Genomic DNA, 26,477 nt, shown 5'->3' with positions numbered 1-26,477 from the left:
TTTGAGCCGTTTTATTTTGTTCTTCATAAATTATTAAATATTCTAGATTTTATTTTTCATTTTTCGGCTGCGAATTTATTTTGTTTTTAAAGCCCAAAATATTTTACTTAAATAGTCATTGCAAAGTAGGCCTATATTTTATTTTAAAGCCCAAAATATGATGCATCTTGCTTGGCAGTTGGCTCTCACATGATTGATCCATTTGTATTAGCCCACCTTAATGATATTAATAATATTGGTTTTTATATCTTATATATTATAATTCATAAATATGACATTAATATTTGACATTTATAATATTGATTTCTTGTTAAATCATAAATCAATTTTTATCAACCTAATAAACTCTAATGACATTTTCTACATAGTGCAAAAATGTAAAAGTCATAAATCATGTGAAAACACAAGCGATCATGTGTTTCGACTTTCGAGCGTAAAAACACAAGCGAGTAATTATGGTAGAGCAATCCATCAACATTTTCCACAATTGAATCCGGTCTTCGACAAACTCCAAGAACCAACGTACCGGCAGGATGCTCGAAAATTGATAATCGGAGGGGGATTCAAATTTCTAAGGCATGCATTCTTCCTACAAATTTCAGAAACTTATTATGGTTTTGCCCTATCTTCATTTTTAGAAATGCACCAAATTTGCAGGAGGCACTACTTTCAATAACAACTACCAAATCCTGGTTGCGATTGAAATTCCGTCATTTCAAATCCCTCAATCCAAACGCAACCCAAGATTATTCTCTAAATAAAGTCGAAACAACACTGCATTTTACCACGTCGAAAGAAACGAAAGAAACAACACTGCATATTCTCTAAATATGTTTCGGAATATTTTCTCGGAGCTAATTCTCCATTTCGTATCATTTTTTTACGGACCGATTTCGCTAAATAATTGGTTATTCATCCTTTCGTATGAATCCCATGAAAATATCCAAAACTCGACAGCTAATTAAGTACTTCTCCCCACAAAGCATCAAAACAACAGGACGAACTCGAACATGGAATTATTTCTCGAAGATGCAAACAAATATATAAAAAATTCCATAGTATCACCCTAAGCAACAATGGATGGATCTATAAAGAAAGATAAATATGTTCACTACAATCCAATGTCAAGCAATTTTACCATTTGTACCAATTGGAATCGATCGATCAGTCGGCTTCATCAAGATAATCGTCGTATTCTTGATTCTTCTGCCCGAATCCCTTTGGCCCGGCCCGAGCCCTAACTCTCCCCTTTTTGCCACCCTTCTTCTTCTTAGCAGACTCTTCTTTCTCAAATTTATCTCTCTCCCTTTTCTGCAAGAAATCTGTCACAGCTATGTAGACAACCTGAAAATTTCCAAAAACATAATTTCGGAAACCAATTTAATTGAATTGAATTCAATTCAGCTACATGATTATCAGATTATGCATACACAAGAAGGAAAAAAAACCCTAACCCCTATGGTAAGAATGGATAGACCGACGAAGGCGACGAAGAGAAGAACTGATATGACGGTGGCGACGCCGTCGTCAGTAGTGGAAACTATTTCCTGAGAAGCCTCCACCGGAATTGCTTCCGAGAGAGAGAAATTGCCATTAATGGCGGCAAGCTTGAAGCTTTTTGGGGGTTTTGGCCTCACTGCGGTGGGTAAATTGAGATAATAGGGAATTCTCCTCGATGATTGTGTCGATTGAAATGTGACCGGAGAAAATGAGCTATGGAGATGAAGAGGTGATTTAGGGTTGAGTATCAAAGAGAGAGGTGCAGATGAAGCTGCCATGTTTATCACTTGCTGTAATCCCACATCCTCTCTCTTGGTCCGACAGTTGGAAGATGATGATGGGTTTATCCTATTTTACCCCCACTCCTTTTTTTTTTATTTAAGTATTTGATTTTTTGATTTAATTACGTAAAGTCAAATTACTAAGAGAAAAAATCTGTTGGGTATAATTACAAGTTACAACCACCCCTTTAATTGTGAATCTTCTTATATGTTAATATTATGGTGTTGAATTCAATAGAATCTTCTATATTCCGTGAAATGTTCTCTAATTTATAGTCGTTTTATGCATAAATACAGTTTCTGATGCACTGCAATTTGACATTTACGAATCAAGAGACACGTCTTATGATCAACTTGTTTCAAAATGTGGAGTTATAATAGTGTAAAACAGGTATAAACTGAAGAATATTCTATAGAATTTATTCCACTAAATTTGATGTCACAAGGGTGAATGTGTAAGAAGATTCATAGCTGAGAGTGGTTATAGTACTGAAATATGAGAGTTTTTTTTTTGTAATTTGACATCATCTCAGAAAGTGGCCGTAATTTAGCCTAATTTATATGTTGTAGCCTAGTTTATATGTTTTTATAAGTTTATTATTTGATTTATGCACTCAAAAGTTTATTTCTTTTAGCGCAAATAGCACTTCACCCCATTAGAAAAACACTTTTTGTACTTCCCCCTCGCAAATACAAAAAATAGAGCATGCCCCTCCAAAATATAAAACGAGTTGCAATTGCATCAGAATTGGACTACACTGATATTTTCGATAGAATTGGGTGTCTATGAAGGATATTTTTGTCACTTTAGGATGTAAGTGTTAAACAACAACTCTGATTGCATTATGTAACCTAAGGGCAATCTACTTTTGACATTTGAGTCGAAAATTCGCATTGTATTATGAAATACTCTTTTTTGCTTTTGCAAGGGATAAAATGCAAAAGTGGCTTTTCAAAACGGGTAAAGTGTTATTTTCCGATTTATTATTAAGTCTATTTAAATTTGAAGAATTGAAACACTAGGGCGGGTCGGCCCAAGTCCAAAAACGGGCTTGCTAGTTCCAACGCTAGGCGGGTCAACCCGGGTCCACTTACCTAAAATAGTCTCTACTAATTCCAAAATCCAGCTAGAGAGAGAAGATATTTTATAGAGTGGGATCGAAATAAATATCTGCCTGTAGCTGCCAGCGTGGCACCTAATTTGGGATCTATTACTACACTTTTTCCACCCCCAAAAATTTTACTTATTTATATCCTCCATAGATTAATCAATCAAATCAACCCCCACTTGTTGAAATCGAACAAACCCTCCATAGATTAATCAATCAATCCCTCCCAATCATGTGGATTGGTTGAATTCTCCGATCATTTTCATGGGCGAGGAAGTTCAAATCGACGACGGCGTCGCCGAGTGGGAGGCGGGGCTTCCATCCCCCGACGATCTGACGCCGCTCTCTCAGTCCTTGATCCCGGCCGAATTGGCGTCCGCGTTCAGCATCTCGCCGGAGCCTAGGCGGACTGAAATTGACGTCAATCGCGCCTCACACAGTACACTTTCTTCCCTCCGCGGCGGCGGCGGCGGTGCCGCCGCCGCCGCCGCCTCCACTTTCAAGCCGTTCGGCGGCGGCGAGGGGGACGACCACGCGGTGGAGGAGGCAGAGACTGAGGAAGGATCCGAACCGAAGAAGAGCCGGATGGTGGACTCCGCCGACGATTTGGCGACGGACAGCTGCGCCGACGACCAGTCAACGGCGGGGGGGAAGGCTCTGAAGAGGCCGCGGCTGGTGTGGACGCCGCAGCTGCACAGGCGGTTCGTGGACGTTGTGGCGCACTTGGGGCTGAAGAACGCGGTGCCGAAGACGATTATGCAGCTGATGAATGTCGAGGGTTTGACCAGGGAGAATGTGGCGAGCCATCTGCAGAAGTACAGGCTGTATGTTAAGAGGATGCAGGGGCTGTCGAACGAAGGCCCCTCCCCCTCCGATCACTTGTTTGCTTCCATACCCGTGCCGCCGCAAAGCTTCAACGAGTCCTCCATAGGCGATGGGAACAACGGAATCGCCAACGGGAGTCATAGCAGTGTTGGTAATGCAAATAGCGGGAACAATAACATCGGAATGCCGATTCCGATGCCGATGCCGTACCATCCCCCTCCGCAGCAGATTATGCCAATGCAGATGATGGGAATGGCAGCTCACGGGCAGCACGGATTTCACGGTTACGACCATAACCACCACCATTCTCAGCAGCAGCAGCAATACAGTAGTATGGTGCAGCAGCAAAGGGACTGGTCTGGAAATAAGTACAATGCTTATCCACATCATGTAACTCAGAATCATAACAAATGTTAGCAATGTCTTTCAGTAGTGGAAAATAAAGGTGAAACCCTGCTTTAATGGTTGCTGGTTCTGCCTCGATCGATTGTTGTTGTTGTTATCCGGCTTTTGTTGTTTGTGATTTGCTTTTGCTGATTTTTAAAATTGGTAATACAGGGGTCTTGGTGGATTCATTTACTGGGACTTCTCTGTTAGCAAATTATGATTTTTTATAGTTATGGAATAACTACTTGTCTTGATCAATTACATGATATTCGAGCTGTAGATAATATATGATCTTTTAAATTTGTCTGAGTTGTTATCTGACTTTGTTATGAGAACTATTTGGATGGATGGATGGATGCATTTATAAATGTTTGAATGGAAAAAAAATTGGATCTTTACGGAGGCGAAAAACAAGACTGTCGTTAGAAGATAAATGTAGAAACTTCTTGCAAGTGCTGAAACTTCACATTATCACTCGGAAGTTATTTTGTATAGGGGGGCTAGAGGCAATCGAGGACCTTCGTTGCTTTTACGTCAAATTCGGTTTTTGGCTCTTACTATAAGTGAGCTCAAACGTGTTATCTTTTATATATATAAAATGTGCTAATCTTCTTAGTTGTGGGAGTCGAATTATTACCTCTTCATTTTGTTGGTGCCGTTACCAATTGTAGTTTTGGATTTTTCCAGGCAGATCGCTGACATGTCGATTGAAATGTACTGCTTGTGACGAGCGTGTTTTTTTTTCTTCTTCTTTCATGAGGTGTTTCTCTTTTTGAATTTTCTTTCGTGTTTCTATTGGCTAGTTTGTCCGAGGAGGCGATTTACTGTTTACAATTTTCAATTCACTGGTGTAGGTTTTGTTTTTCGGTATTTTTCGTATCTGTGAAATCGTATGGTCTTTTGAAATTTCAACCAACTTACCATCCTCGATCTACTTCATCTGCACGAGAGTTGTGGTTTGATGTTATTATTTTCTTGCTCCCTTGTACTATTTCGTGGAAGTATAACAACAATATATTCCAACCATTGGCTGCTATAACCTTCTGTGAAAGCTTACCTTACCTTATGTTTACGGAGCTCTCAGCTTTCGTACATCTCTATTCATCTCAACACAGTTTGGAATCACCGCGGCTGTAAATTGACGATCTTCAGGTGTTTGCGCATCTCCTTTGGTTTAAAACTTGTTTTCCTGCAGCACATATGATATATTTAGCTTGGGGCAAAGCTTCGTATTTTTTTTTTTGGAATGCGATTTAGTGATGTGATTAATGATGGTTTTATATTGCATTCAATGTATTACAAATTTGATGACTTGGTTGAGTTTTCGGATTTATGTTATTCTTAAAACCTCACATTGTCCGTCATATTATACGATTTCACGTTTTCATCTTAATGCCTGCCAAAATGATACATGATTCATACACCTTGTATGCGATCAAGATCTCGCATGCGTTTTTATTTCTCAGGTGTATAATCCCGAAATCAACATCCCTTTCGGCAAAGGCTTAGAGTATCAGTTAAGTAAAGATTTTTCTGAGATTTGCAAGTGCAGAAAGTCCATAAGATTTTTCACAAGTAAATATGATTAAAAAATTAATAAATAATAATAATAAAAACGATACAAGATAATATGTTTCAAAGTTTCAAGTTTTATATGTGAGTTGTCCTCAACAAGGACTAAGCATATGTTACAGAAACGAACGTTTAATGATTCGAGTTCGATTCTATTATATATGTTTTGCAGGTCGAATTTGTTGTACAAAGTGCATGCTATAAAAATGAAAAATGCTAAAAAAGGGGAAAATACAGTTTTCGTCCCTCAAGTTTGCACCGATTTCACATTTGGTCCCCATGTTCACGACATGTTCCAAAAGTTCAGCACTTTTAGTCATTTCTATCAAATTTCCGATAGCTCTAACGGAATCAAGCGCGTGACTTAACTTGTTGACTAAGGGTAAATTAATGGAAATGACCAAAAATATTAGTATTATTAAAACATGAGGGACTAACTGTATTTTTTGTAAACTTGGAGGACCAAATATGAAATTGGTGCAAACTTGAGGGATGAAATTTAAGCTTACAATTTTTACTTGTGCCAGAGCTCACAAACAGTAAAAAGTGAAAAATGTGGGAGATTGGCATTTTGTAGTTGTCGGACAGAATTACCAACCGTTAAACTTCCACGCGCAAACTACAAGAAGAAAAAATCGACAGCACGAAACCACATGAATTCAAGAACATGCACGGATTTGCCCAATCTGCGACATCACAAACTATATTAAGCTTAAATCCGTTCGCCTTCGTTTCAAGAAACTCAAGTTATCCACCACTTGCTTGCGGAATCTGGTATGGGCATAACGTCGAACACCTGGTGTGCAAAGGTCAGGCCTTTCTACACAGTTATCGAAGCGACTGCCACTGCCGCAGCAGCAAGAAGAAAATAGGGAGTTTCAGAATCAGAGCAAGTGGGAGGGAGTCGCCGTACGAGGTTTTGGGGGTTCCTTCGTCTGCTTCTACCAAAGATATCAAAAGGGCTTACAGAAAACTTGCTCTTCAGTATCACCCAGATGTTAACAAGGAGGTATGCTTTTGATAATTCTTGAGTATTTGTTTCTTAAATCACTGTCAAATTAGGATTAATTTGATTTCTGTCTGATGATTGGGGAAGAATTCAATCTAATTTCATGTATGGAAAAAAAAAAAAGAAAAAAACTAGACTGTAATGTAGATAAAAATGAACCAAATTTGAAGGTGGGGGAGAATATTTGAAGCACCAAATTATAGTACGTCAGTGGTTTTTGTCAGTCGAATTTTATACCAAGAGCAACTGGCTGTACGGTGAAAGTCATTAATTTAATTTCGATGAAGACGACTAAATTATAGTAGGTGATTGTTCTTCTGATATCTTGGCACTAAAACAAATGAAGCTGATTTCCGTAATCATTGACCCTATCATGGCTATATAAGATGACAATATTTCGTAATCGTATTCAATAAGGAACAACCGTCAAATAGGGCAATGTCTATAGGTAATTCATTTGCTAGAATCGTAGTTGAACTGGACTGTAACTCGAGATGGAAGATATGTTAGTAGAAGGTGGTTGTGCAATATATCTTATAGAAAAGGTAGCTTATGGTGTTTCGTAGCCGTTTATATTACTACTTTCATGCAGTTTATTTTACGTTCATGATTCAAATTGAAGAAACCGGCAATTAGGGATAATGCTTTCGTTTTATGTTGCCTACAGGCTGGTGCTCAGGAAAAATTTATGAGGATTAAGCATGCATATAACACACTACTGACCTCTAAATCCAGAGGTAAGTATGATGCCGGAAATCGGGGATCTGATTATTCCTATTCCACAACTGGAAGTTACCAAACAAAGACGAGAGAAGCAGAAGAAGAGTTCTATGGATTTGGTAATAAACTTTCTTCTTTAGCCTTATACTTTGTATATATTTCTTGATACTTATGCGTGTCTAAATCGGTTTCTGTAAATGAAACTAGTTTTCCATAATAGACTTAAGACGTATTATCCCATATCTAAATGATAAACGAGAAATTATGTGTGCCTCTGCGTCCAGCACTTTATGGTTGATCTTTGATGTTTTTTCTTTTTGGTTGAATGCAGAATATTCGTACTTGGCCTGGAAAATAAGTTCATAGTGTAAATGTATGTTCGAGAATAGATTATTGTCGGAATTCAAAACTGAAAATTAGAACTGATGGAGAGTTATCATTGATGAAGAATATGTATATATAGAACATGAAGAAGTTAGTTTGCTTACACGAATTCATTTGCTCAGATTCTAGGCCCTATTTTCGACTCCTGAAAAGATCGTTAACTATATAGTCCAACTTTGACCCAAACAAGAATACTATTATCTTAGACGGTGAAGCAGTTCAATTAGGACGTGTGATTTTACGTACGCATGTGCTCAATGCAAAATTCCACTGCTTAAATATTTGTTAAACAGAAGCGCGGGGTCAATGCAATACATTGTAATTCAACTATGAATAGATATAACTAATCCCTAAACCGGAGCCCAAGTAGTAAAGGCGTAGTATAGGAGCCTCTTCCACATCGGGATTTGGTGGGAGGTCTATGCTTTGAATTTATGTTGTAATTGTCAGTTATAACCATAAATTAGTTTCTCAACTGTTTACGCTAGTGGCCTTTACCTGGACTTGCTCGTTTATTCCATAACATAAACTACTGTTGTAGTTTCTTGATATCACCACAGGCTATCGATTCTTTGGTTGTCGTTTCAATGTGCTGCCAGTATATGAATTACTAGAGGAATTAAAATGGTTATTTTTTTTTTGGTTGTATATTCTTATTGTAACCCCTCGATGATGCAGGTAACTTGTTCAGGGATGCCCAAATAACAATAGGTTGATATATCCTCCTTGGGGGATTTCACAAAGGCCGATAAATTCTTTACCTCGATATTGAATCGTTTTGGAAGTGTTTTCATTTATTTCTATAGCATGAGGTGCTTAAGTTAATTATGTGTTGCTGCAGAGGACTTCTTCAGAGATCTTCAGGAAGAATTTCGCAATTGGGAGGCGACTGCTTCTAACCAAGGAAAGCCAAAGAGCTTGTGGGAAGAACTGTCGGTGAGATTATATATTACGTTCAATAGCTAGTTCTTCACTTTTTTCTCGATTTGTTGCCGTAAAATGTATGTCTATAGACGTTGTGGTTCACATCTCTTCATTATAAAATGGACTGGGGCAGGAAATTGGAGAAGAGTTTGTTGAGTTCCTAGAGAAAGAGCTGAACATTACAGAAGTCGAAAATAACGGAGAAACTTCTTCGAAAAGCTACGAAGCGAAGCCGAGTGCAAATGCTGATCGAAAGGAGGGTGATAAACGGAGCAGCATTGATGAAAATATAGACGAGATTGAAGCGACCCTTGCCCAATTAAAAAGGGAATTGGGCCTCTAATTAAGAGGATGAATTGCAATTTTAGAATGTGTATTTTCAAATTCTTCGCTTTTAAATGGCTCTTGATATCCATGTACTATATATTCTATACACCGACGAAGAACGTACAAATTTATAAATTCTGCTGCATTTCCTCAATTATTCCGTGCGCAACTTCATTACTTTCGCAATGCAAAAGACGTGTTCAAACCCTGATCGTGAAGTGCGAACACGAGTTATACATATTAAATTACATAGAAGAACAAAACACAAAAAAAAAAGTGTGGAACATAACACTAGTTGTACATAATAAGTTATTTCGAAAAACAAATCGTCAAGAATGCAAACCTCGATTCAACACTAGACATTTCAGTTAATGAAAAATAATCTAAGAACAAAATAAATAAACATTTCAAAAAGGATAACGAAACAGAAAAGAAAGAAATAGAGCGAGATCTCAACTCAAAAAAAAAAAAAAAATCCCGATCAAAGTCCAAGAGAATATATTATGGCAGTAGCTCTTAGAATCTCTCTCCGAAACGGAAGAATACCGAACCAGTTCCTGAGTTGTGGTCAACAGCATACTCTGCTCGAACTAATCCTAACTTCATACCAACACCATACGAGGATCCTTGGCCCATTCTCCTATACACCTCTGTCGGGTTTCCTTTGACATCTTTTGAACTCCCAAGATCATTCCCATGCTCTGCAAACACATAAGCGTGTGTGTTCTTGATCGGTATTCGAAGCTCAGCAGCCAGCTACAAACAACATAGCAAACATCAAACATGGAGCACCAAATGAGATTCTTGATTTCATGCTCATATTATATCTTATTAACTTTTGAGGTACAGCAATTAACTTCTGACATGCATTTTTTATTAGAATAATCATATGGCACGCTTTCAGTTATTAACAAAAAGCTCTATATCTTTATGTAGCTTGAAAAAACAAGTTAAATTAAATAGTCGTACCTCAAGTATGTTTCTTGCAGCTCCCAACTCTCCCATATTATAACCACGAACGGAATAAGGTCCGCCCAGAGTAAATGCATCATAACTGGGAAGATCTCCAACACAACCACCATAATGGCCATGGAGGACTAGAACAGGAGGTGGTGGCTTCCCAGCACCTTCCTCTACGTCATTCAACTGGAGAAATCGTGTTACTGTTAATTGGTGACGGTTGAAGAATGGAAACTTGCTACCGATTCCAAGTCCTTGGTCAACCTGCAAAATATTTAAGAAAATGAAACAAAGACTCAGTGTATGGTAATGTCTACTGCTGATAAGAAATATAATGTCCATGAAGCGGGAATAAATATGAAGCACGAATTTTAATTTTCATAACATAAAGTTTAAAAACCGGCTCTGCATAGCTGTTAAGGTCCAAGAACTTCTCAAGAGTCTTCAGATAGGAAATAAGGCTACTGAGGGTTATTGAATCTATTGATTACTTAATACCTAGTGAGAAATAGAATTGCAGAGAATCAAAGAGAACATCAAGAAGAAAATTAGGAATTACCCCTAGAATTATAGTTTAAGAGATGGAACCAAAGGTTATTTTATAAAAACAATGAATACACTATTAATGTACACACACACACACACACACACACACACACACACACACATATATATATATATATATATATATATATATATATATATATATATGTGTGTGTGTGTGTGTGTGTGTGTGTGTATATATATATATATATATATATATATGATGAACTGAGGGATATCGAAGCGTCTTTTATGCAGTATTAACTTCGAACAAGATTATGTTACCCAAGAACACTTCATTATAATTTTCACTTTTTTTCCTTCTATTAATATGTTTTTCTTCTACTTTCCTATTTTTTCGTTAATTGAGGCTATCGAGTTAAATAGAATCTGAAGCTTCCCAGTTAATCTAAAACAAAAATTCTAGGGACAAATACTACCTTATAGATCAAATATCTCCTCGTGTACTACTCTAGATTGTCAAATCAGATCCCTCTAGCATGGTTATTACCAAGCAAAATGACATCTTCATATCAGGCTGGTGACGAATAAGAGGCCTAAGTTCATCCCAGTAAAAAGTGTATGATAAAATAGTATACCGAAACCGATTAAATGAGGCCTTTATATATCAGATAATGACAAAAAAGTTGTATCAATATATGAACTTTATAAGTTGATCACTGCCACATCTTTTATAACTCCAATAGTTCTATTAAAGAAAAAGTTATGTGTCCTACTGAAGTTCCACCTAGAGCCCAAGTGAGACATTAAAAGAGAACAAGACTACCCAGAATTTTCAAACTTAATGGGCGGTAAACTTTCTCATGAAATTTCTAAAATACAACTTCACGAAATTACAAAAAATAATGTAAAGAAGCAAAGTCTGCACCAAAATTATCTTCCAAAGAAATCGAATTGCTATCGAAACTAATCCTTTATCTAAGTAATTTTTTTTAATCCTTTCAGTGGTCGCATACTTCGACATAACTCCTAAAACGGAAGAGTCTGTAATGGATATTTTAAACCAGACAGCCACAGTGTCACTGAACATACAGTGTGTGTACTGTAAATTCGCTATAGGGTTAGCTGGTTCATACAGTAAATTTAGTATAAGTTAGTGTCGACTAAGTTTTCAGCTATACATTTAACTGCCCTAATAGTCTAATATAGAAACAAATACATGGACAACATTCTTATCCATATTTTTTTACTACTGAAGTGGGAAGAGAACAAGGTTAGACCACCGTTTTAGGTTCGAGAAGATAATATATAAGATTTACTTGATTAACATAAAACACATTTTGGGTGACACAGGTTGTCTAAACTCGGTTTAGCATGTAAGCTCATCAACACCATATACAGTTACTAAACCACATCATGACAATTTGAAATGTTAGATCTTTCTCAAGTCAACTCCAACTGCAAGAAAAATTAAACTATACCATAAATCCTATTACTTAGAACCCTCCATACAGGTTAGTTTCAGAAAACTACTATTAAGTATCTTCTTTGTCAAAGAAGAGAAACGAGGTGGGAGAATTTGGAAAGGAATTTAGCGTTCACACATAAGACAAAATTACTAGGGCTAAGAACATTTTTATCTGGAACTCAATCCACACAATCAATTGTCAGAAGTCTGAGATAAATGCCTCTCCTCACCTGGAACACATTTCTGTCACCAACTATAGCCCCATTTAAAAATTTGGTGTTGTCACGAGTGATATTTGCCTGCAGAAATGCCATTCGGTCAATTCCAGTGCCACTTAGCGTTGTGGGAGGTCCATCCGCACTCACTCCACCACTGGGCAACACCCTTTGACCATTTGCAGAAATGTGACTGCTTTCATCACGCGTTGTTATCTCCTCCATCACAAGTCCATAGGTAAATTTGCTTTGACGTGTGAAGTTCTGCAAGAAATACATCAGTTAACTTCTCTATATCTTACCGACTCACCAATATTTCACTTATCAGCAAATATTTTCTCTCTCTGATCAAGTTAAAATATCAACCTCTCACAGAACCAATCTTAGCTTGATTTGGCTCCAATTATCAGGTTTGATAAAATATACAGTGAGACCATATTACAAGACCGAGAATGAAAATGCAAACCTCTGTAAAATTGGCTTTCATTCCAGCTCTGTCAACCCATATAGGAGGAACTTCTTCTATTCCAGGTCCCCCAGTGAAGACCGGGCTCAGCTTTCTACTATTGAAGCAGCTAGCGCGGAAGGTACGGTTGCGAGGATTGTACACACCATCTACGTAGGGATGGACATACTCTAGCTTGAAAGCAAGATCATCCTGTACATGTACGCAAATATGAAATGCAGCAGAAACAATTGAAACTTCAACATGAAAAAAAGAGAGGTGATGATCAATGTCAAATAACCTGGGGATTGAGGAAGTTGCTGGTGGTCACTGAACCAAGAAGTGACCTATTCAAACCGTTAATATTTCGGTGCTCAAAAGAAACAGTTCCTCCTGGTTGAATTGTAGCCTGAGCAGCAAGTACAAACAAAAGCCAATTAGCAACTGGAATAAAGAACTTGTATAAAAAATGGACCTTTTTAGTTTATGTTATTCACCAGTGTAGGACGCCCCGCACGACCTGGAACAATACTCCATTCAGAACTAACTTCAGCAGACTTCTGTTCAAGTTCCTTGAGCTTAATTTCGACGATAATTCCCCCCTCATTCTTCTCATCTGGACGTGGATTTACCTCGATGTTGGAGAAAAGGGACAGTGAATTTATATTTCGCAGCGCTTGCTTCCCAGCCTCAATATTAAAAACTTGCCCTTGACGGAGCTGCATAAAACAATAGCATCAATCCTTAGAGAACCAGTTAATGAAACACTCTCATAAACACTACAAAACACAAACATACGTAATCAAATCCAGATAAATACTAACCGGCTTAGGTAACTCTCTCTTTATGACAGGGAACTGAGTATTCCCCTCGCAGACATTTCCAAGCTTGTCCTGGAATTGAATCACGAGCTGCGTGATATCACCCTCCACCACTTCACAAACAACCTCTTTTGTATTCAAATTCCCAAAATTCACAACTTGTGCACATGCATATCCATTCTCATGATACCACTGCTGCACCCTATCCCTAATCCTCTGCAACAATCTTGCGCTCACCTTACCTTGGTCCCTCAACATCTGCAATATCTCCCTTTGCACAGACGGTGGCAGCAAACATGGCCTTGATCTATCAATTCTCCTCCTATAATCCTTCTCCTGACTCCTGTAGAACTCCAATCTCTCCTTCTCCGTCATATCAGGATCCATTTCAATCGGCTTGGTCTGCTGCATAAGTCCCACATTAATGCACCTAAATTTATCAGCAGATTGCCATGTGGACTCAAGGAAGGGGATTGTGATGTTAATGGTGCCATCAGGATTCGTTTTTGTCTCCAAATCGACTTTCTCAAACATTCCGCACGTGGCTAGGGTTTCAAGCTCCTTCTGGAGCTGCGCTTTTGTGTAAACGCCCCCTGGACGGAGAGAAACCATTTCAAAGAATGAATCTTCGGTGCCAACGGTTGAGCCGCGCCTGCGGTCGAAAAACAAAATGTCAGAGACTTTGTATTTCTTGAAGCCACTGAGCTTGTTCAGTTGAACCACAATGCTGGCAGGCAATCCATGGGAATCCCATTCTTGCTGGGGATCATCGTCTTTCGCGACAGCAGCAGGTGAGAAAAAGCGCCAGAAATTACCACCTGGCCCCCCACTGCTTCCTCCGCCGCCTCCGCCTCCGCCTCCACCTCCACCTCCACCACCGTTACCGCCAGCTCCTCCACCGCTGAAGTTGAAGATAGAATCGTTGCCGGATAAGACAGGGCTCGCAATGTGGAAGAGAATGCAGGACGCGGCGGAGAGAGCGATAGATTTGGATGAGATAACGGAATTGAGAAATGAATGCGGAGATTTCGTGGGTTTAGGGTTTTGCGAGGAGGCGAGAGATGGAAGATTGCATTGAATAATCGAATTGGGGGAAGGGAGGCGTGAGGCAACGGCGGTTGTGGTGGTGGTGGAGAACTTAGATCGGCGGGAGGCGGTGGAGGGGGTGAGGGGGAGGAGGTGAGTCGGGGCGGCGAACGACGACATTTGGTGGCGGGTTTACGATAAGACTGAGGAGTGAGAAAAAGGAGAGAGAGAGAGAGAGAGAGCACTGCGAGGGTTTAAAAATGGAGAAATTTCACTCTTTTATGATAGCATAAATAAATTTATATATTTAATGAAAATAATTAGTATATATTATTTTTTAAAGAAAAAATTCATTTTTAGGTTCAATTAAAAGTTCCCCACAGTTTTTTTCCTTTTTTTTGTCAAATAATAAATTTTCATTTCACATTTGTTTAAAGTTTTCTTTCATCAATAAAGAGCGGATTCGTTTCGGAACGAATAAAAAAAGAATCGGATCTAAAATCAACCTATATGAATGAATCTATACTAATCGGACTCGGGCTTATACGAATGAAATCTACATGGATTTATTACATTTTTAATGAAACTTGTATGGTTTAATATCTGACTTTACGTGGTTCAAAATTCATTATACTCAATTTCTACACTTACACATATTCACGCTGATACACATATACACACTTTGAACACACACATTCAGACTTTTGACGCATATACATATACACACATACACGCCTTTGAAACACATACTCGAACACATTTTTGACATAGACCCACACTCTAATATACCTTTTATACACGCACTCCAATACACTTTTCATACACACTTAAATCCACACACATTCATACTTTTAATACACAAATTTGGCACACACGTATAGTTAGTACTCTTTCTTTGTCGGCTCTACAACAAACGTAAAATGCTCCATTTTCTCATTAATGAACACACGACTTTTTTCTCTAGTCTCCGAATTTTCTATCTTACTGCTAAAACGATAACTATAAATATTTTTATTAAAAATATATAAATTATAAGATGTGACTAACTAACAATTTAATCAATCGAATGAGGTGATCATTTAACATTGATATCAAAATCAGCCAAATGAAAATCTTGTATTCCATCAAACATAAGATTTTCATTTGGTTGATTTTAATATCATATTAAATGATCACCCCATTCTATTGATTAAATAGTAACAAATTTAGATTCGTTTTAACAGAAGAGTGAGAAGAAAAAAAAAATGCTACTAAACAATTCTCATTGATTCATCATGGAAAAGAAAATCTGATTTAAAAATAAATAGACAGAAAAATAAAAATTGTGAGGAATTACTAATTAGTATTAAAAATTTTAAAGATAAAAAAAAGGTGCCGGTTTTGTCGGGGTTTGGAACGGTGGTCACTGGACCGGGTTGGACCGTTTACGGTTCAAACTTCATACTGGACGGCGAAGTAAGTGCTAATGAAACTGGCAACAGTACGACGACGTTTTTAAGTCTGCCGCTAACTTGAAAATGGTGGAACGATGAGCCACCGATTCCCTGCATTTTCCTCCCAATACCACACCAGAAAATCGTCAAGCTTTCTCCGCACTCCAAATCTCCTATCTAATCGCCGCAAACGCTACTCCAGCACCGCCGGAGCTGCAGATACCGACCCAAACGATGCACTGCAACGACCCGAGCTTTTACAGAACCCGTACATTCTTAACAAGATTATATCCTCCTGTGCGGAAACGGGTTCTCTTTCCATGGGAATTCAGCTTCATTCCCATGCCATCAAAATGGGTTTTCACTCCAATATATATGTCAGCACTTCCCTCATTGACATGTACGGTAAATGCTCGGCAACTTTCTGGGCCCACAAGCTGTTCGATGAAACGCCTGAGAGAAATGCAGTCACGTGGAACGCTTTGATGTCCGGTTACGTGAAATCCCGTGTTCCGTGTACTGCTATTGAATTGTTTAGGAAGATGCTGAGGGAAGATGTGTGTATCACGCCCTTTGGTGTTTCGGCTGCATCGGTTGCGTGCGCGCAGATGGAGTGTAGTGAACTTGGGGCTCAAGTGCACAACCTTAGTTTGAAAGTAGGTTTTGAGAGTAATATTGTGGTGGGCAGTAGTTTGATTGATATGCATGCAAAATCTGGGAATATGGAGGATTCCAGAAAAGTTTTCGATGGATTAGTTGATAAGAATGTTGTTGCTTGGACTTCAATGATTGCTGGGTACGCTCTTAATCAGTGCCCCGGCAAAGCTATGGTTTTGATCAAGGAAATGACACGTTGTGGTCTTAAGGCGAATTATGTTACTTATAATAGTTTGCTGAGCTCATTCCGTTGTCCAGATGATTTAATTCATTGCAAGCAAATTCACTGTCGTGTCATTCGGGAGGGTTTAGAGTCTAATCCTTTCTTGAACACTACGTTAGTGATTATATATTCAGAGTGTGCATGTAGCTTAAGTGAGTTTTACGAAATTAGCTCTAGTGTTAAAGAGTTCGATCAGATTGCATGGAATGCTGTTATTGCTGGATTTGCTAATTTTGAGGTTGGCGAGGAAGCCCTCACGTGTTTTTCTAGAATGAGGCTGGCAGGTTGCACCATTGACTTCTTCACATTTTCAAGCATACTAAAAGCATTGGGAAACAGTTCACTTCTTGAAGAGGGGAAACAAATCCATGCTCTAGTTTCCAAGACTTGGCACAGTACAAATTTATACGTGCAGAACGGACTTGTTTCAATGTACGCAAGATGCGGTAAAATCGACGATGCAGAGATAGTATTCTCCTCAATGGACGAACATGATTTGGTCTCATGGAATTCGTTACTCACAGGATGCGCACAACATGGCTATGGCAGAGAAGCTATTCAAATGTTCGAACAAATGAGGAGTGGTGAGGTTAAGCCAAATTCTACGACTTTCCTTGCAGCACTAACTGCTTGCAGCCATGTGGGCTTGCTTGAGAAAGGCCTGGAATACTTCGATCTGATGAAAAGAGACAAATTTCTTCCACCTGCTCGGTTAGAACACTATGCTTGTGTTGTAGACCTCTATGGTCGGGCTGGATTTCTGAACGAAGCCGAGGCTTTTATAGATAGTATGCCAATTGAGCGAGGGCCCTCTGTGTATAAAGCTTTGTTAAGTGCCTGTCAAATTCATAGTAATAAGGAAATTGCTTTACGTTCAGCCAGAAAGCTTGTTGAGTTGTGTCCTAAAGATCCAGCTATTTATGTATTATTGGCAAATGTGCTGGCAACTGAAGGTAGTTGGAACGATGCAGCACGAGTGCGCAAGATAATGTGTGATAAAGGAGTGAGGAAAAAAGCTGGCTATAGCTGGCTATGAATTGAAACGTGTTGTTGATATGGTTATTTTGTGCCAATGCTATTCAGGCTGCATTTGGCAGTATCATGCTAGTGATATGACAATAACAACCCTGAAGTCGTTGGAGCTTATGGGTATTCAATATTTTATGATATCCTCGAAAGAATGTTTACTTATCCAGGTAAAAGTGTGTCTGCACTATACATGATGAAAGGGCTTTTGGATTCCCTTTCTTTGTATTGATTTCTAGTGATGTTTTGGTAACTATTTCCTCCTTCCGATGTAGGCAGTGGTGACTGAATTCAATTCTGTTCACGGAGATTTGTCAGTGATCCAGCAGAAAAAAGTTCAAGAACTGTAAGGCAATTTTTGTCCGACAAGGAAAGCCAATGTAACAACCAGTAAGCAATGTTCTAATATTGTTTCGCATTTCATTTAGAATGTAAATTAAATTTGTGACATGAAGAGAATTTTCTCTACACTTTAACCAGACTAATTACATGAAAGTTGAAACACTCTAGTGCACACATTCGGACATCCTTTGGGTTCCGCTGTTCATTTTATTGTATAATTTTTTTCTCTATTTCATATATATCTCCACAAAATTCCCTTCCGTCCGATCCTTAATGCACGTTTATTTCATACAACAAAATTGCTACTGAGATTGGTTTTAGAAAGAAATTTGAGTTTCAAATATCTTCTTGTTGTATAAAACTTGCACACAGCCCCCCTATGTGCATGAAACCTCCACTGATTAACAGCTTTAGTTATTAACAGAAAAAAGGGATGTCGCGTAAAATAAAAAAAAGTAGAGGAGATTTTTACACGATATAATAAACAGAGATTTGGTGTACGTTTTCCTTAACATAGAGGGTTAAATGTTGTCTACCACAGTCGTTTGTGTAAGCTAGATATGAACTGAATTTAGATTTTATCAGTGTTGGAGCATTTTAATTTCTTATCAGGATTTCTGAATCCGGTGAAGTTCTTATATGAGCTTTTCGAAGAAATTCCATGTCCAACCATTTTCACTGTCAGGTAAAAGAACTGTTTTTCATCTCAAATGAATTAACCATAAATAGAAGAGTCAATTTTTATTTGACCAACCAAAAAAAAAAAAGCAAAATAGCCCCCCGTGTAAGTAGGAGGATAGCAAAAGCACCATTGAGTCAATTTCTATTTTAGGTGATTCCACAACTTGTTGGTTAAGCCTTGAAATGAATAACTGGCTTTAGAATTATATACAGTCCATTGACGGATCTGAAATATAGGCCTCAAAATACGGTATAGCTTCTTCTTATATATCTTCCTCACTACACAATAACAAACTCATCGGAAAGTAGATTCGCTGCAATGGCTCAACTTGAAAGGCCGAAAAGATCTTATGAGAGCCCTAAAACGCCTCGATCTCATACTTCACCAACTTTTGAGCAGCTCCTAAGAGGTATGGCTTCTTCCATGACCTCCTCGATTTCACTATTCTTGTTAAATATAATTTAAATATAATTCTCTCCTTGCAATGACCAAAAAAGGAAATTTGGAAAGAACGTGTTTTATGTACAAATATATACATATGCAAGTAAATGCAATAAATTTCTTTGTTTAGCCGCTTGACACCAGAGGTGCAGAGTTTCTTGTTTGTTTTACATGAAAACAGAGTAATTTCGTGTCTTTTTTTTTCTTTTTCTTAACGATGTAGTGGACGAGGCATTCTGGTCACCAACCACCACATCACCTGCTCCGGGAATGAATCATGATCAAGAAGGGTACCTCAGCCCTACACATAACAAGAAGTCCGTGCTAACCAAGGTAAAGGAGAAAGCTAAGAAGTTGAGGTATAGTCTTAGTGGCAGGAGGAAACATGAAAATGAGCAGGGTGACGATAACAATACCCCTCCATGGGGTGTTAGCTTGGAAGATGATAGTGACGAGGATTATGAAATCGATGATGATCCTGAGTATCTTGGAGCTCCGAGTAATATTCTTTGCCAATTTGATTTTTTTTTTTTTTTTTTTTTTTACTGTTAAGTGTTGTTTGGAAAGATAAGTCATGATTAATCAAATAATTGGGATGTATTTGACATTTGGTTAGCCGATTAACGTTGTGTTTAACCTGAATTGATATTTTGTCCAATTGATTCCCAGTGTACGAGTCTGAAGCAGCACCAGAGATTCTAAAAGAGACAGCTAGGCAGCATCCTCGAGCGGTGCCTGTGGTTTCCGAGAGTCACAGGGTGCCAAACATGAACAAACACGAGCACGAAGAAAAAAAACCCGTCAGCCCACCAAACACGACCTTATCTGAAAAACTGGTGCCGGCATATACAGCCATGTCTGATGCAACCCACAAAATTGCTTCTAGGATTGCCGGTCTTACTATCGCAACTCCAGATGCACAAAAGACGACAGGCGTTCATGTTCTGTCTCATGATGAAATGATCGAGAATTTAAACTCGGGAAGTCTTAAGCAATACAATGCTGCAACGACAAGTCCTCAAACATGGGATAAAGGTGTTTCTGTGAAGGAGTATTTCATGAACAAGCTGGAGCCTGGAGAAGATGAACGAGCACTTTCGCAGGCTATAACAGAGGCTATTAGTCCGAGGAAAAGTACTAGTGGAGATACCGGTGGTGTGGTGGAGAAGGTGAAAGATGCTGTCACCTCGTTTTTCCGGCATGAAGAAGAAAATCCCTCCGATTCTGTGGTGAAGCCTGCAAGCTTATCTTCTTCGAATAATCCGAGTCACATTCCATATAGTCGCAGCACTTCTCAAACCGTTTCTCGTTCTTCGAAAGCTTTCCACCCCTCCACTTCCAAGGCCAACTCCACACCTGTCACCCCACTCTCTTACCGTCCTCGTGATGGTAGTTTACTCTTTGACTTGATTCTTTATACTATTATATACTGCAGTACTGATTTTCTTATAGTGATATTCTGATATTCTTCGACCATTCAATTTGACTCGGAAAATTATGACATTATTAGGGGCTTATTGTCAATTCAAATTAGGAAAAATTTATGGTTTTTTTTTAAATAATATTTTTGGCACTAAAACTTGTGGTGACTAAACACTGATGAGGATCTTGTTACAGTTCTTGATGAAGAAAATCATGGAAAGGTACTCCAGTCCAACTGAAGGCTCGTTGACACGGTAAAGACTAAAGAATCAGTTTCGATTGATTTTGGATTGCTTTCGATTTCGCCTTTATACCCACTCTGGCATCATGTGACATCTGCTATAAGATAAGATTTAATATAGTGTGCTTATAGATTTATTTTATTTTCTAGTCGAAACCCGCCTTGTTTTGGCAGAGGATTTCACATATTCTTCCAGTTAGTTAATTGTTAAAAAAAGTGCAGAAGGCAAAAATGCAGTATCTAGCCTATCTTCATTGTGTATTGTGGTTCTATGTTTAACTATAACAGGAAAATAATGTGTGTGTGTGTGAGTGAGAGAGAGAGAGAGAGAGAGAGAGAGAGAGATTACAAACTTGCCAATATAAACACTTGCAAAATAACTTCATCCGTAAAATATACAGTTGAATGATCTTTGAAATATCAACACTGAGAAGTAATAAAGTATACACATCAAGGCACTGCTTAAGGGTTTCACTTCAAAATTTTGGACTCGATTTCTTCCAAGGTCAACCCTTTGGTCTCCGGAACAATCAGTACCACAAACACAAGCGCAAGTAGTGCTATTGCCCCAAATAAAAGAAAAAGATTATCTGCTCCAAGTAACTCCTGCAGATATAGATATATATGTATACACATGTTCTTACACTTGCCGATATTGAAAGGAAACGAAAATGAATTCACAATTATAAGAATGCTTTTAGGTACCTTGAGTGGAAAGAAAGCGAAGGTTACTAGAGCATTTGACCCGAAATTCGTGAGTACTGAAAGACTAATACCCTTTCCCCTCGTACGCAGTGGGAATATTTCCGACACCATTAGCCAACTGATTGGTCCAAATGAAATCTGATAATATTTTCAATAACAAGAAAATTTACTGTTTAGTCATTCGTACATGGTTTCACAGGTCATTGGTATATTAGATTTACTGTGACTAGGAGGAAATACTTCATTTCAAATAAGAAGAAATCTATTGTTTAGTCATTCATGTATAACGAAATTCAATATTAAACGACATTGGATCACCTGATAGCAACCAACGTAGAGAAGCAAAGCTGCTACAGCAACAAAAGGAAATCCTCCTAGGAACTTGTAGTAGGCAGAAAGTAGCAGCAGAGAAAAGGCCTGGGACCATTTTGCAATACGAAGTTCAAGATAAGCATAAACTCGCTTAACATAATAAACAAGAAGGGATAGAACACGGCCAATTCTTAAACACTAAATTACATACAAGACCACCAACACCTCCTATGAGAAGGGGTCTTCTCCCTAGATCATCAACCTTTAGGACAGCTACTCCAGTCATAAGCAACTGCAAGAGAAGACCGAAATTATTACAAAAACAGTTACTTTGATGGAAGAAAATAAGCAAAAGTTTCGGGATGAGAAAGACATTGGTTACTACAAGTACCTTAAAGACACCAATGACAACTGAGAGTTTTGTAGCATCGGCAGCTGCAGCAAATCCGGCAGACTTTGGACAAATGATGAGATTGAGATTGATGTACCAAACACTCAAACAAGAACAGCAAAGATAAAAAGATTTTTTCGGATTTGAAAGAAATAGAAAGACTTGTAAATATCAAGTACCTGAAGAATGGGACCCGCGTAGTACAGAACACTAGGCTGGCCTGTAATCTGATATAGTCACGCACAGAGTCATATCGTTGTACTTCCATTAGAAAACAAAACAGAAGAAGACAACAATAAAATATAAATATAAATATAAATATATATACCTGCTGAAAAAGGACCAATCCTCCACCTATTATGAAGGCTTTTAGACTCGGCCCTTGAAACACCTCAAGAAAATTTCCTTCCGAATCCTGATCGGCATATGCAGTTTTGAGGGAAACGACCGTGTCTTCAATTTGCTTTTCAGATACTTTGTCGTCGTTAGACCTGCCTCTTAGTTTTCTCAAAGCAAGGACAGCTTTCTCTTTGTATTCTTGCATGGGCCCTTTACCTTGAACAGCCCTAAGAAGTAACCACCGCGGAGATGCTGGGAGACTCCACATGCCTATCCCCATAAGCAACGCAATTGGGGCACTGCACCCATACATGTAACGCCACCCTCCAACAGCATTTATTTCGAAACTGCCAACCAAATAACCTAACTGTATATATACAGCAGCATTTCTTCAACATTCAGCCTTCTGTTTTCATAATATCGACTACGAAAAAAATGATTTGGCTTGGAGAAAAAGAATTACCAATATCCCCAGGACTATTAAAAGCTCCTTTAGAGATATCAATGTTCCTCGAATTTGAGACGGACAGGTCTCCGCTATGTAAAGAGGTGCTCCGTGCATTGCCTTCAAATTTTATCGGGTTAAAGATCATTTAATGAATTATTGGTGGATTAAGGATGTATATAGAAACCTCACCATTCCAATACCAAGACCGTAGAGAAGCCGGGCTACCAAAAGAACTCCAAGGCCAGGAGCATAGGCAGTCAACAAAGCACCAGTCAAATACAATAGGGATGCAATGATAAGTTCTCTCCTTCTCCCTACACATATATGATATATCAACAAAAATAATTCTAAGATATTCACTATGGAGACTTAAGAATGAAGAGTGTAACTAAATAATAGAGTACCAAGGAAATCAGCTAGGGGATAAACTATGAGGGATCCAAGAAGAGCTCCATAGAGTGAGCCGCTAACCTTGATTAAGATACATTCAAGAACGAAGAGTCAACGAAGTATGTCAACTTTTACCAGAAAAGGAATGCATCAAAAAGTTAAAGCATACCACTAAACCAAGTTGAACAGCTGAAAAGTTGAACCAGGTTGTTCCGCTAAGCTCAGGTGACTGTAAGATAAAGGTAAAAATTAATTATAATCCCATTAATGTTTAGGACGTATTTAATGGGAATAATACCTTACCTGTAATGAAATTGTAGCTCCCGAAGTTGCACCAATATCATAGCCGAATAACAAACCACCGAGGGCAGGGAACAGAAATCTGTCAATAAATTTTTAGCAGTCACTAAAGAGAAAGACAATTAATTGATGTGGGCACAATGATAAATAAATTGTGAGAGCTTAGAACTCCATTTCATCCCCATTTCACTAAGGAGAAGCTATTGCAAGACGAGAAATATCCGTTGTTAAATCCAAAAGTTAATCAAGAAATCTAATGAAAGACAAGTATTCCCGATCATGATAATACTTTTTGCACTTTGTAATAGGAAAAGCAATATGCCCGCCTATAGACGTTCCGAAACAAACTTTCAATCTTTACCCCTAACAATTCGCATGTTTAAGCGCCTTATCATCTTCTAATCAATTTGATCACAAAGAACACTACAGTTTAGTTCGATTAAGATAATCTAAATCTGGAGATTTTTGCATGTTTATGCCACAAATCCCATGGCAATTTCAATTCATGAATTTATAAACTATAAAATCAAGACTTGGAAAAACCTCTGCACTCTCTGTTTGCAGAAATTCTAACATTTCATAAGTTCCTTGAGACCAAATTACGGAGAACCTTGATCTAACGAACCAAGTGTAAGACACTTCTTTACCACTATTCTCATTAATTTTGCTTGCAGAAAAGTAATACATTCATTCAATCGGAAAAATAAAATCAACAGAACTCACAAATAAAATAAAAAATTGTAATTAACAAATTGTACAAAATCCAACTCTAATAAACCATCACGGAAAGAAGACAAAGGACTCACGGTAGGATAACAGAGGACCAAGCAAAAACCTCTTGCTGTGTAGCTTCAGAATCAAACGATTCAGCTTCGCCGGAAGAAACCCCAACCTTGCAGCAACAAAAACGAAAATGGAACAAATTTCTACAATAAATTCAACTCCATTTAACCTAACCCCCAAAAACTGAAAACTTCCTTCGTTCTGAAAATTACCTTAATCGAATTGCGCTTCGTAGAAGACCGTAGCAAAGACATTCTCAATCCTTTATCATTAGCCGAAAATGAGCAGCTCCCATAACGGAGGGTACGACTGCTTCTATCTGTAACGGTATTGACAGGATTGATTTTCCTGTTAACGCAGTAATGCGTTAGTGATTGCTTGTTGAAGAGCTTGAGATTCAACAATGGCGGAGCACAAGTTAGAGCCATTTGTGCAGGTACAATATCAGTATCATATATATACAGAATTTGCTTTTTTGCCTGCTGCAATCATATGATTTGTTTATATATGGAACTTTGATTATTTCTTTCTTTTTTTTTTTGGGATGAAGAAGTTGATTATTTCTTGTGGTCAATGAGTGAGTAGTGCATATGTACTGATAAATTGGCTTTGCAATCACAAGCCAATTTTTTTATTTTTTCCTCTCTCTGGAGAACTTGATATTATCTGTAAGGGGGCAACTATTTTGAATACTAATTTTTGCTTAGTTGAATACTATCTAGTTGAAAACCACAATTGAGTACATATTTATAAGTTTTTTCTTACTTTAATACCAAAATAAAAATAAAAGTACAAAAATACCCTTTCATACAAAATACTAATTACATCAATTTTTCTTTGAAATTACCTACTTGAAAACCAAATAAAAAAAAGAAAAAAAAAATTCAAACACAAAAAACCTCCCTCCGTCCACCTCCCTCCGTCCACGCCGCCCGACGCCGCCGCCGCCGCTCCAACCATCGCCGCCGCCGGACGCCGACGCCAAACACCGCCGAACGCCGCCCAACGTCGCCCAAAGCCGCCGCCGTCGTCGTCTTCGAATAGTAAGTTATAGTTGTTTCGATTTTTTTTTCTTTAATATTTATTTAAGATTTGATTGTTTGATATGGGTAATTAGGATTTGGTTGTTTTAGGTTAGAATGATCGTTAATTAGTAATGGGTGCATCTGATTTCAGTCGATTTGAGCATTGATTTGAGATTCGTGGGTCGGTTCTTCGTTCACCATTTTCGACCTGTATATGTCGATTTTCGATGAATTTTCGACAGGTTGATGTCGAAAATTCATCCAAAATCGACATGTAGATGTCGAAAATGGTGAAATTGTTGTATCAGTTCAAATTCGACAGCTAGCTGTCGAAATTTGGATGAGTTTTCGACAGGTAGCTGTCGAAAATTCAACCAATTTTCGACAGCTAGCTGTCGAAAACTCATCCAAATTTCGACAGCTAGCTGTCGAATTTGAACTGTGAATTTTTTTTTTTTTTTTTTTTTCGACACTTAAGGGTATTTTCGACACATACACGTCGAAAAATAAGGGTATTTTCGACCTGTATGTGTCGAAAATACATGGCGAGTTTTAAAAAAAAAAAAATTCAAAATCGATGTTTTAGCTCAAAAACATGAATACATACTTGAATGGGTTCTCCTTGCTCGTAAACTACTATTCTATTGTCATTTGAGGCCATTTTGCAAGTTGTGTAAGGTTTTGATTTCTTTTGTTTTGGGGTTTTTTAGGAGGGTTTTTGGGGAGGGAGAAGAAGGAGGTGGAGGAGGTGAGGGGTTTGTGAGTGAGGAGGGAAATGTTTTTTTTAGGTTTTTGATTATTTGGTTTTTAAGAAAGAAAAATAGTATTTGTAATATTTTT

At 38.2% G+C, this 26,477-nt stretch overlaps 7 protein-coding genes across 10 annotated transcripts; 4 read left to right on the top strand and 3 right to left on the bottom strand.

Moving 5' to 3' along the window:
* Positions 1–1,001: 1,001 nt before the first annotated feature.
* Positions 1,002–1,860, bottom strand: LOC105955935 (uncharacterized). Its single transcript, XM_012979779.2, has 2 exons — positions 1,455–1,860; positions 1,002–1,344 (listed from the first exon to the last, which is right to left on the bottom strand). The coding sequence occupies exons 1-2, from the start codon at positions 1,776–1,778 to the stop codon at positions 1,165–1,167; spliced, it is 504 nt and encodes a 167-aa protein (XP_012835233.1). The 5' UTR covers positions 1,779–1,860; the 3' UTR covers positions 1,002–1,164.
* A 1,124-nt stretch (positions 1,861–2,984) lies between these two features.
* Positions 2,985–4,404, top strand: LOC105956100 (transcription factor PCL1). The gene has a single exon (XM_012979962.2). The coding sequence runs from the start codon at positions 3,155–3,157 to the stop codon at positions 4,130–4,132; it is 978 nt and encodes a 325-aa protein (XP_012835416.2). The 5' UTR covers positions 2,985–3,154; the 3' UTR covers positions 4,133–4,404.
* A 1,760-nt stretch (positions 4,405–6,164) lies between these two features.
* On the top strand, positions 6,165–9,192 carry LOC105956261 (Chaperone DnaJ-domain superfamily protein). Of its 2 annotated transcripts, XM_012980134.2 has the most exons (5): positions 6,165–6,683; positions 7,351–7,522; positions 8,466–8,498; positions 8,629–8,723; positions 8,845–9,192. In XM_012980134.2, the coding sequence occupies exons 1-5, from the start codon at positions 6,342–6,344 to the stop codon at positions 9,052–9,054; spliced, it is 852 nt and encodes a 283-aa protein (XP_012835588.2). In that variant the 5' UTR covers positions 6,165–6,341; the 3' UTR covers positions 9,055–9,192. The 2 variants fall into 2 exon arrangements, with proteins under 2 accessions (XP_012835588.2, XP_012835661.2); XM_012980207.2 differs by lacking the exon at positions 8,466–8,498 and having other exon boundaries at positions 6,221–6,683.
* Positions 9,193–9,317: 125 nt separating this feature from the next.
* Positions 9,318–14,786, bottom strand: TOC75-III (translocon at the outer envelope membrane of chloroplasts 75-III). The gene is made up of 7 exons (XM_012980046.2): positions 13,455–14,786; positions 13,128–13,349; positions 12,932–13,039; positions 12,652–12,843; positions 12,201–12,449; positions 10,008–10,262; positions 9,318–9,794 (listed from the first exon to the last, which is right to left on the bottom strand). Exons 1-7 carry the CDS (start codon positions 14,655–14,657, stop codon positions 9,555–9,557), a joined length of 2,469 nt encoding a protein of 822 aa, XP_012835500.2. The 5' UTR covers positions 14,658–14,786; the 3' UTR covers positions 9,318–9,554.
* A 1,019-nt stretch (positions 14,787–15,805) lies between these two features.
* LOC105955980 (pentatricopeptide repeat-containing protein At1g11290, chloroplastic) lies at positions 15,806–18,884 on the top strand. Of its 3 annotated transcripts, XM_088816545.1 has the most exons (3): positions 15,890–17,986; positions 18,092–18,215; positions 18,791–18,884. In XM_088816545.1, exon 1 carries the CDS (start codon positions 16,006–16,008, stop codon positions 17,824–17,826), a length of 1,821 nt encoding a protein of 606 aa, XP_088672671.1. In that variant the 5' UTR covers positions 15,890–16,005; the 3' UTR covers positions 17,827–17,986; positions 18,092–18,215; positions 18,791–18,884. The 3 variants fall into 3 exon arrangements, with proteins under 3 accessions (XP_088672669.1, XP_088672671.1, XP_088672670.1); XM_088816543.1 differs by having other exon boundaries at positions 15,806–17,986; positions 18,092–18,884; XM_088816544.1 differs by having other exon boundaries at positions 15,912–17,986; positions 18,096–18,884.
* Positions 18,885–19,060: 176 nt separating this feature from the next.
* LOC105956515 (low-temperature-induced protein) lies at positions 19,061–21,229 on the top strand. Its single transcript, XM_012980551.2, has 4 exons — positions 19,061–19,249; positions 19,505–19,780; positions 19,951–20,670; positions 20,899–21,229. Exons 1-4 carry the CDS (start codon positions 19,159–19,161, stop codon positions 20,940–20,942), a joined length of 1,131 nt encoding a protein of 376 aa, XP_012836005.2. The 5' UTR covers positions 19,061–19,158; the 3' UTR covers positions 20,943–21,229.
* Positions 21,230–21,289: 60 nt separating this feature from the next.
* On the bottom strand, positions 21,290–25,284 carry LOC105956422 (Major facilitator superfamily protein). Its single transcript, XM_012980305.2, has 14 exons — positions 24,825–25,284; positions 24,636–24,721; positions 23,833–23,911; positions 23,699–23,758; positions 23,544–23,610; positions 23,329–23,453; positions 23,155–23,256; positions 22,681–23,058; positions 22,532–22,579; positions 22,353–22,415; positions 22,173–22,253; positions 21,968–22,066; positions 21,650–21,787; positions 21,290–21,550 (listed from the first exon to the last, which is right to left on the bottom strand). Exons 1-14 carry the CDS (start codon positions 25,038–25,040, stop codon positions 21,416–21,418), a joined length of 1,677 nt encoding a protein of 558 aa, XP_012835759.2. The 5' UTR covers positions 25,041–25,284; the 3' UTR covers positions 21,290–21,415.
* Between the last annotated feature and the right edge of the window lie 1,193 nt (positions 25,285–26,477).

The sequence above is a fragment of the Erythranthe guttata genome, chromosome 4 (assembly GCF_056151865.1).
Source record: "Erythranthe guttata isolate IM_541 chromosome 4, IM_541, whole genome shotgun sequence".
Classification (NCBI taxonomy): Eukaryota; Viridiplantae; Streptophyta; class Magnoliopsida; order Lamiales; family Phrymaceae; genus Erythranthe; species Erythranthe guttata.
The sequence above is the reverse complement of the archived record's forward strand: the minus strand, read 5'-3'. Positions and strand labels throughout refer to the sequence as shown.